Consider the following 11,304-nt stretch of genomic DNA (forward strand, 5'->3'; position numbering starts at 1 on the left):
TGACTTTTTGAATATTTAACTTCACATATTCTAAATTGTTTTATATACTTCATATATTCTCCCTACATTTTCACCTTTTGACATACTCTACCCTTGACTTTTGTTATTTAGGCACAACAGAGTGCTCAAGGAAAAGAGCGAAAGAAAGAGGGAAAATGTGAGGGGAATCTATTTCCAATTTCTCTTCTTGTGTAATTGGTCAATATTTTTTTTTCCAGTTCTTTTAATATTTATTAAATTATATATCTACTAATAAATTATAAAAAATATATCAAAATTTATAGTTTTTAATTCCCTACAATATATATAATATTTGTATGAAATATATTTTATATAAAAAAAATGAAAGATTCTTCTCATAAACACCATGGATTATGGTGAGGAAAAGTAAAAGAAAAACCGGCAAAAGCGAGAGATTTTTTCCATAGTCTTACAAATTGGCCAAATTCTATTTTCACTATATTTTTATTTTCTGTTTGACCATCAAATTTATTATTTAAATTCAACCACAGTGAGTTTATCTTTTGTTTTTTCTATAAAAACACTAGATAAAGCTTTGAAGTTTACAAAAAACTATTATAATTTGAAAACACTGATTTAAAAAAAAATCACTTTAACTATAAAAACATTCTTTCAATCCTTAGTTGTAATTCAATACTAGAGAAAAATTAAAGTGGTATTTAAAAAAAATAATCAAACTCTCGATTATTACACTAGAAAGAAATATTTAGGGGTTAAACAAAAAAAAAATGATAATATCTTTTTATGAAATTTGGTCCGATATTAAAACAAGGGATAATGACTTGAAAGGGTAACGAACTTTCGATTTTTTTCATATTTAGTCACTAGATTTTTTTCGTTATCTATTTGTCATTGAACTATTGAAACTGTTCACATTTTACCCTTATGACCGGCTGTTACCGGTCATAAGGGTAAAATGTGAATAGTTTCAATAGTTTAGTGGCAAATAGATAACGAAAAAAAGTTTAGTGACTAAATGTGAACAAAATCGAAAGTTCGTTTCTCTCTAAAAAGTTCAATGGCTAAATGTGAACAAACTTCCTATTGTATTATGTTTTAGCAAATTATTTATTTTTGTTTAACTGTAGCAACATTTGTTGATGAAGAAATCTATGAAATAAAAAAACAAAATGTAACAATCAAATTTCCAGGTATCATAATTTAAGTATTTTTCTTTTGAGTTAAGAAGAGAGACTTGACGAGTTGACGACTCAACTCGTTGAGTAAGGTTGCGACTGATGACTCAGATTAATGAATGGACTTGACGGGTCGGTGAGGCGACTCGACGAGTCCGCGCTGTTGGCAGAAACCCTAAATCTTTGGGCCCGAGCCATATTTAAAGGCACTTATGGCCTTCAATTGTGACTACCTTTCCCATAAGTGAGATCCATAGCGAGCTTGAGTGTGTAGAGTGAGAGGAAGAGCTATCTTGAGATTTTTGGTGATTTTGCAAAAAAGGAGAAGAGTTCCAACAAGAGGGACCAAAGAAGGTTATTGTTATGAGTTATTCAAGCAAGGACCTTCATTCTGAGGTACAAAAATGAACCCCTTTCCTTCCTTATTGTGTAGATTCCATTTTGGGGTTAGGGCTTGAATCACTTCATCTTTGGGGGTTTTGAATGCCTCAAACCCCTTTTGCAAGTTTGTGTTATAGATCTGGACCCTTTTAGGTCCAGAGAGCCGAGAATATGAAGCTTTAGTAGAGTAAACCTTGGGGTTTGAAGTTAGGAATCTGGACCCTTCTAGGTCCAGAGAGCCGAGAATATGAAGCTTTAGTAGAGTAAACCTTGGGGTTTGAAGTTAGGAAGCATTTATGAGATTTTTATGGTATATATAGTTACTTTCATCTTACACGTATATATGAAGTATTTTATATAAATTACGTGCTATGTGTGCATATTATTTGAATACTTGTTGTCTATGCTGGATGAACGATTTTATACATATTTTAAAAGATTTAAATGGTATATTTATTTTATATCTACAAATATGTTGCGGATGAAACATGGGTAGATGAAATAGTTGGTGTGTGATGAAATAAAATGATAAGAGATAGGTGATGATAGAAATGTGAAGATAATTAGGTAAATAGATGATGATGAATAGGTGATGTAGGATGAAAGGAGATACCATAACCTTAACCGACAATGTGGCGATGTAGTCATCTACCAGAGTATAGATGACGACCACGGACTATTCTAGACAACCTAGTGGAAACACCAGCAGACCCATAACCTGAAGGTGATGAATTACGAGTTCAGGCGATGTTGTAACTACATATTCATGCGATGATACTCTAACCCCTTACTATGAATTACGAGTTTAGACGATGTTGTAACTACGTATTCATGGGATGCACAAATTCCGCATGTCAAACCAATGATCATAATTCACATCAGGGAGAATGGTTCATTTTTTTGTAAAACCAAAATCAAATTAGAAATTTTGATTTTTTATTTTGGAAAATGTCAAACCATTGGTTTTTTATTTTGGTTTCGGTTTTTTGTTTTTTTTTTTAAATATATTTGTAGGGTTTTTTTTTTTTTTATTTCATAAATTTCTTCATCAACAAATGTTGCTACAATTGAACAAAAATAAATAATTTGCTAAAACATAATACAAGAAGAAGTTTGTTCACATTTAGTCATTGAACTTTTTAGAGGGAAACGAACTTTCGATTTTGTTCATATTTAGTCACTAAACTTTTTTTCGTTATCTATTTGCCACTAAACTATTAAAACTGTTCACATTTTACCCTTATGACCGGTAACAGCCGGTCATAAGGGTAAAATGTGAACAGTTTCAATAGTTCAATGACAAATAGATAACGAAAAAAAAAGTTTAGTGACTAAATATGAAAAAAATCGAAAATTTGTTACCCTTTCAAGTTATTATCCCTTAAAACAAAGTTCTTATTTAGTATTATAATTTCAGACTTTCTCTTAGGTTTGTCACTAATATATTTGTTTACATAGTTCTAGTATATATATATATATATATATATATATATATATATATATATATATATATATATATATATATATATATATATATATATAAAATGCATTTAAAAGTTTGGAATTTGGGTATGAAATTGTAAGAAGAAACAAAGATAGGGACTAATTATTAAAAAAGTAATAGTTGAAGGGTTAATTGTGGTGAAGTCATTAGTGATGAGTATTGAATGGAGGGATAAAGGAACCCGAGGAAATCGTGAGCTAAGCAACGACGTGTAGTAGATTAATAGGGTATTAAATTTAAAATCGTGAGCTAGAGAAGATAAAGGTGCCCGTGAAACGTAGGCTGACCGCGGGCAGCAAGCAGGAATCAGGGAAACACCTCCAATTGACTTTGGTTTTGGCGCCAAAGCACTCTATATTCCTTTTCGGCTGTATAGTAGTATAAATTTACAACTTTATCCTCACGTTTTAATGTCGTATCTACACATTAGATGAGGTTGTACATCTTGCTTGTTAGTTGTACTATGGGTTTATAAACATCTTGATGTCAATTAATCTTGCCGTGGATTAATGAGATAAATCACAAATGTAAGTGTGAATTGAGTTGGAACCATATTCGAAGGGGATATATTGGATTTGGTTGTTGATATACACTTCTTAAAATTTTGACTTTAGATTTTGATTTTTTTTTTTTGTTCCCTTGAATATTCCTGTTACGTATTCCTATTTTGATCGTTAACATTATATCAATTAGTTTTGTATTTGTTATTGCTGGATGTGTATTGTAGATTGATTGTAAAGAATAACTTGTCTAAGAGGTGTTAAATTTAAAAACAATTATTTTTTGTCTAATTATTTTTTTGTTTGTCCGTCTTTAATCTTGATGTATATAAATTATGTATATAAAGGTTATTATATTTTGGTCATTTTTAAAATTTAACCACTATATTTATAATGTATCAGACAGGAACAAAAAACATAAATGCTCATTGATTTAGGTTTTTGTTCATTGATATCTGGTTTTCTTGTTTGTGAAATAGATCAAGGTCTTTTGTTAATCGTGTTTGTAATAGAAAGGAACAAAAACCTAGTCATTACACCTAACTACAACCTAGATCAATATATGGAGTAATTGACTCTGTAATATTTTAAAAATATTTTGTTTGACATTCTTTAATAATAAGTTATTAAAGTTATGTTTGTCAGGCTATTAGTTATATAATTTTTTTTTAAATATACCTTTTATGGTGATTTGATTGGTACAGTTATTTTGTCACCAAATATTGTTTGTTCAAACTTAAATATCGTTTGTTCAGAAAGTAAATATAAATGTTAAGAAGGGCGGATGAAATATATTTGTATTAAATAGTGATTTGATTGTGTACAGTTATTTTGACACCAAATATTGTTTGTTCAAACTTAAATATTGCTTGTTCAAAAAACAAATATAAATGTTAAGGACAGATGATTTAGTTAACATATAATTAAAGTTCCCAAATTTCATTGTACCCGCTGATTGGCCCCTACACATTAATTAATCTTATATAAAGTTATAAACCACATAAAGCTCACAAATATTTTCTAATGACGGAATAATAAGAATTCAAATGGCCAATAATATCAATGAGAAATGACGAACTTTAGACAAAGAGCTTCTTTTGTTACAGTGTTAAATCACTTTCAAACTAATATTCAAAATTTATATTTTTAAGGCTAAGAAGGACGATATAGAGGAAAACTATGCAAAGGTTTTTTCCGTAATTAATTAGGCCATAACATAACTAAAAATAAATAAAATATGATATGGAATAAAAAAAAATTCTGTTAAACATAAATAGTCCAACTCGAAATGTTAGTATGTACAAACTCATTTATTTTTTCTAGTTTTTCAGCCATCACCAATTTTATAAAAAATAACCAAAAGACCCAACTTTTATTTCATTATTTTTTGGGTATCTTATAAAAATGACCAGTTTTTTTTTAAAATTTTTAATTTTATTTCATACACATCATCCAATGTTATTCATCGTCAATGTTTGCAGTTCTCTTTGTATATCTAAGTTTGCTTTTGCCTGTTTAGTTCTTAATATCTTTCTTTTTTTCCCACCTATGTTTCTTAAAGAGGTTTAAAAGAGCTTCTTTCGTTAGATGATAAATCAAATCATAAAAAGAAAAAATAAAGGAAAAACAAAAGTTAAGAACAAAGGAAAAACAAAAGATGAGAAGAAAGGAAAAGGGAAAGTGAGGAAAACAATATAAAGTACTGGACTATATAACTGATTTTCACTTAAATAATTTAGTCAATGCATTTTGCTAAATGATGTACTAGCTTAGGTTCTCATAACCAAATTAACAAATTAAGGTATATCCAATTTAACAAATAAAAGCAAAAACTTTTAACAAGTATATATATATATATATATATATATATATATATATATATATATATATATATATATATATATATATATATATATATATATATATATATATATATATATATATATATATATATATATATATAAGGTTAGATTATTTTGTTTTCACTATCTATTGTGTGCATGTATGATTGATTCTGGACCAATCATTTTAGTTATTTTAAGAAAGTAATTAATGCATATTACATGTTGAAGATATAATGAATATTAATTACATCTTCAGCATTTAATATATATTAATTACTTTCTTAAAATAACTAAAATTATTAGTCCAGAATCAGTCATACATGCACACAATAGATAGTGAAAACATTTGAAAACATTTGAACCTAATTCTCTCTCTCTCTCTCTCTCTCTCTCTATATATATATATATATATATATATATATATATATATATATATATATATATATATATATATATAATTGTTTGTTATGCATATTGAGATATGTACACTTGAGTCTCAAAAATGATATAATTTTGATATTTTAAACACATACCAAACAAATTTTTTTGTTTACATAAAATTTTATGTATCACGCTATATATTTTCTTAAAAAGAATGTTAATTTTCCAATAGGATGGGACATATTTTAAAAATTAAATTCCAAAAAGGGAAAAATATGCTCGAAAATAATCTTTTTATCTAATACAAGAATAGTTTTATTCTCCTTTTGACATGTGTCATCTTATTAACCATCTTAATTAATGCATATTTTATTCTTATTTTGCTATGTGTCACCATATTATATCTCCTAATTAATGCATGCTATTTGTAACCTACTGATTTTCCATTTCAAATTTTAAATTTTAAATTTCCCACTCTAATTACATTATATTAATAATATTAGAATAAATATTAAAATAAACTTAATACAAATTGTAAAGTGATATAATTTCACATATTTATTTAACAATTTTTAATTTTTATTTTAAAATTTTAATTAATTGTATTACCGTAGTTTCTACGGGTTATAAAATAGTGATACAAATATATCGGTTTGATGTATTTGTATACATTGACCCATGTAATATGGTGCAATTTTCGACATTACTTTCTATTAAAAAAAATTAGTTTGAAAATTCACGTCCAATTAGAAAATTATGAATTTTTCAGTTTGATGGTTATTAGTGTAAAATCTAAAATGTTCAAAATATGGTATTTTTCAAATATCTTTTTAGAAAATATTTGAGATGAATATCCCTAATAGTAATCACCAATCCGTCATCAAGGTGGTCTAGTCCTGTTCATTTAAAAATATGTATATTAAGCATTCCAAAAAGGAGTTGCCTGAAGATCGAATCATACATGCTTCAACCATAAGCTGGAGCCTATCATTCTAAAAAATTCTTAGACAACTGGTAGCTCGACATAGACCTTAAATTTGAGATTTCAACCACTTCAATGCCATCAAATTTTATGTTTGGTTCACAAACAACAAACAACCAACTAAATATATGAATACAAAAATAAAAGAGAACGCAATAATTAATATGGTTTATACCATCATTATATATACTTATAAAGCTTGTATTTTTTCTTGAACCGCATTCATTTGAAACTCTCATGTATTATTTCCTTTTATCACATTCATTTGAAACGTCCATGACATTTCAATTTCTTTTTAATAATTATTATAAGTTGATTAATAAGGTTAAATAAATATCAAATCTAAAGTGTAATTATATATAAACTAAATTTCAATATTAAAAAAATATATTTTCTTCTACTTATAAAGTTTGTTTTTAACTTTTAACATACTATACTTAATTGATTAGGTCTAATATGTTGTATATAACTATTATCGTTTTAAAGCTACAACTTTTGATCAATTTATATAAAATACTTAAATTGTTAATTTAAATATAACCTTACAGGATTAACTTAAATATAAAATTTAGTTCAACTTAAACAACCCAAAGAATATTTTGTAAATAGTTAAAAGTGATAAATTGTAGTGTCTTTCTAATAATGATTATAAATTGGTTAATAAATATAAATAAGTATCAAACCTAAAGTGTAATAAAAAATAAACTAAATTTTAATATTATAATAATATTTTTACTTCTACTTATAAAGTTATATCTTTAACTTTTAACATATTATACTTAATTGATTAGATTTAATATGTTGTTGTATGTAAACCATTATCAGTTTAAAGTTACAACTTTTGAACTGTATGGACAAAATACTTAAATTGTTAATTTAAATATAACATTACAGTGTCAACTTCAATATAAATTTCAGTTCCACTTAAAAAAACCCAAATAATATTTTGTAAATAGTGAAAAGTGATAAATTGTAGTGCTAAATGCAAAAAACTAAATTGTAATATCAATTCACTAAAATATTTATATTTTCAAAATCGTTAAAAGTTTTGAAATAAATTGTTTACATTAACTTACAATAACAATAGTTAAAAATAACTTTATATAAATGATTATATTGTTACCTTTAAAATAAAAAAAATTTGTTTCATGTTTTAAATAATTACACTGATAGAAATTAAAACGTTAAGCAAATAAATTTTAAAAATGAATTAAGAATAACAACAACTATAAATAATATTAAACCATATATTATATTTAATTTTATTCATGAGTAACCCACAGGTAGAGGTCATTCAAAAGATTGAGATTATGCAGTATTAATAGATGTATATATTATCATATAATTCAAAATAATCAATATACTATATCAACTTAATATACGAATTATTATATCAAATTTAACAACGACATTATTGTTATATTTAAAAAAAACATATATTTTTAAAGATTTCAGCTATATAGATACTTCTGCGCAACGCACGGGCATTCGCCTAGTTAAAATATATATGTTGCATCTATCATACAAACTAGGGCTGTAAACGAACATGAATAGAGGCTTGTTCGTGTTCGTTTGTTTAACTTTAACCGAACAACAAACGAACACAAACAACTAAACGAACTAACTTTTTATGTTCGTGTTCGTTCGTTAATCAATTTATTGTGTTCGTGTTCGTTTATGTTCGTTCGTTTAGTTGATAAACGAACATAAATGAACACAAACGAACATAAACGAACACAAACAAACATAAACGAACACAAAGTCAAACAAACTTAAATGAACATATATGAACGAACACAAACAAACTTAAACGAACATAGATAAACAACCATGAACTTAAATGAAAACAAACACGTCTTCAATATTTCCATACAATAATAACATTCTACTTAGTTGTTCGCCAAAAACATAACACTACAATAAAGTTTTACTTAGTTGTTTGCCATTCCATACAAAAATAACCAAATAATACTTCAAAAAGACCAAAAAACCATTTCCCTTCTAGCCGATCCTTCAATCCAACATCCATCCTTTCAATTCAACATCCATTCTACTAACAAAAAAACATAAAACATATCAAAATTATTAAAGTTATATCAAAAAGTAAAAAAGTAATTAGCGTTAAAGTATAAACAATTTATTTACATTTACCATCAAGAACATCAATTATCATCTTCGTCCTCAAGGTAGTTCAATAGTTACAATATCCTCATTTTTCTATTACACACCAAAAATTTATTAGCTCAATAAATCCATAATATTAAAAAATTAATAATAAGAAATATACCTTGTTTTTCTTTCTCTCTAACCCATAATAATGTCTGTACCAATCAGCTCCACAAATAAGCATATCTACCATGTTTCTTCCTAAAGAACAACGATGTGGATCAATAACCTTCCCACCAGCACTAAAAGCAGACTCGGACGCAACAGTAGTGACCGGAATTGCCAAGATATCGGCAACCATTTTGGAAAGAATTCTAAACTTCAAATTGTTCTCTTTCCACCATGCCAATGCATCAAAATCTGCACCTGGTTCACCAATGTAAACTCCATCTTCTAAATAAGTATCAAGTTCTGATTTTGAAGCAGTAAAACTATCGACACTTCTAATATGTTGATCATATTTAGTTGTCCCAGTTTTAAGACCTCTACCCAATCGTCCGGTTAACGAAGCAAAACTATTCTTGGGAGTGGCAACACCACTGTTTGTTCCACTACTTGATGAAGCAACAACCGATGCTTTATGGGCATCAACATACTCTTCGAATAATAGATACAAAGTATCCCGAACTATTTGCATTTGTCGAGGAGCCTCATTGTCAGAATATATGGCCCTGAAATAGAAGTCGATCAATTTCATTTTATACCTGGTACAAAAAGAGTAACAATTAAAATTAAAAAAAAAAAAACATCAAATAAAACCAAATAACTCAACTAAATTCATTTTATACCTTGGATCCAAAGCCGCACTAATTGAGATCAAAAAATTACAATCACCCCAATATTTGTCAAATTTTGTCTTCATTTTAATGGCCATTGATTTCATATATTCACTTCCATCTAAAGCTACTGCATCCAAAGCTTCCTTTATTCCAAACAACTCGCTAAGAAATAAGTTGGATGTAGGATATTCAGAACCTATAAAAAATAAACTTACATATATGCATCAGATTGTTTTTTAGTCAAAATAAACATAGATGTATGATATAGGCATCGGACTAGTTTTTAATCTAAAAGTGATTATTAAACCAAAACATATAAAAATAAATAATACCTAAAATGATTTTTGTAGTTTCCTCAAAAAGTGCTAGAAAAGAGCAAACATCTTCAACTTTCTTCCAATCTTCATCACTTGGCAAATTTTTATATGTGGACTCTTGATCGGCATAATTTACTAACACTTCTTTGAACTCCAAAGCATTAGACAACATAGCATATGTAGCATTCCATCGAGTAGAAACATCTTGAATCAAATGCTTCTTTGACATTGAAAGTTGTTTAGCTAGCTCACTAAAGATATGCAATTGACCCGGGGACGCATTCACATGTTTCACACTTTCACGAACATTGTGAATAATAGGTTCAATTTCTGCTAGACCATCTTGAACAAGCAAATTAAGTATATGCGCACAACATCGTACATGGAACAACGTTCCACTAAGAACAAGTTTTTCTTGAAGATTCAAGTTTTCCCTCAACTTCTTAGCCACTACATCATTAGTTCTAGCATTATCCACCGTTAACGTAGCAACCTTTGTTTCAATATTCCACTCTTTTAGACACTTAAAGAGAGAATCATATATACATACTCCGGAATAAGGTGGAGGCACATCAACAAAACTCAAGATATTTTTATGAAGCTTAAAATAAGAATCTACAAAATGACATGTCACTACCATGTAATGAATATTTTGACCTGATGTCCACATATTAGTAGTGATGCTCACTCAGTTGACATTATTTGAACTCTTTTTTTTGCAATTCCATAACTAGAAATACAATCTTCTCTAATTGATGCACGCGATATCTTGTTAAACGCGGGATTAGCTTCTTTCATTACCACATTAAACAAATCATACTCAACAAAGTTAAAAGGCAACTCGTGGACCATAAGCATATGAGAAATAACCTCTCACATCCTAGCATTATCAAATTTCCAAGTTCTAACCATTGACGAAGCATCTGACTTTCCTGGAAACATCTTTAAATTTAACTGACCTTGTACTTCTCGTTTTCCTTTTAAAATCGGGCAATCTTTCGCAACATGCCTAAGCAATGGTGTGGTTGTTCCTTCTTTAAGTTTCTTTATTTTTTCTTTACAGTGGATACATTCACACATTTCTGTTCCGTCCTCCAACTTAATATCACGAAAATGTTCCCAAACTTCTGAAGTCTTTTTCCGTTTTCTTTTAGTAAATGGAATTTGTTCTTCATTGTTAGCTGCATTTGCTTGTGCTGTACCACCAGCAAGGTCATCCATTGTTGCAGCTATATCGACATCTCCATCATCAGCTGTAATAACAATAACATCAGGACAAGGAGTGTCTTCCAT

At 28.0% G+C, this 11,304-nt stretch overlaps 1 protein-coding gene across 1 annotated transcript; it reads right to left on the bottom strand.

Annotated features, from left to right (window-relative positions):
• Window positions 1–8,930: 8,930 nt before the first annotated feature.
• LOC111882391 (zinc finger BED domain-containing protein RICESLEEPER 2-like) lies at window positions 8,931–11,304 on the bottom strand. The gene is made up of 5 exons (XM_042901559.1): window positions 10,971–11,304; window positions 10,027–10,626; window positions 9,704–9,890; window positions 9,037–9,619; window positions 8,931–8,966 (listed from the first exon to the last, which is right to left on the bottom strand). The coding sequence occupies exons 1-5, from the start codon at window positions 11,302–11,304 to the stop codon at window positions 8,931–8,933; spliced, it is 1,740 nt and encodes a 579-aa protein (XP_042757493.1).

The sequence above is a fragment of the Lactuca sativa genome, chromosome 4, assembly GCF_002870075.4.
Source record: "Lactuca sativa cultivar Salinas chromosome 4, Lsat_Salinas_v11, whole genome shotgun sequence".
Lineage (NCBI taxonomy): Eukaryota > Viridiplantae > Streptophyta > Magnoliopsida > Asterales > Asteraceae > Lactuca > Lactuca sativa.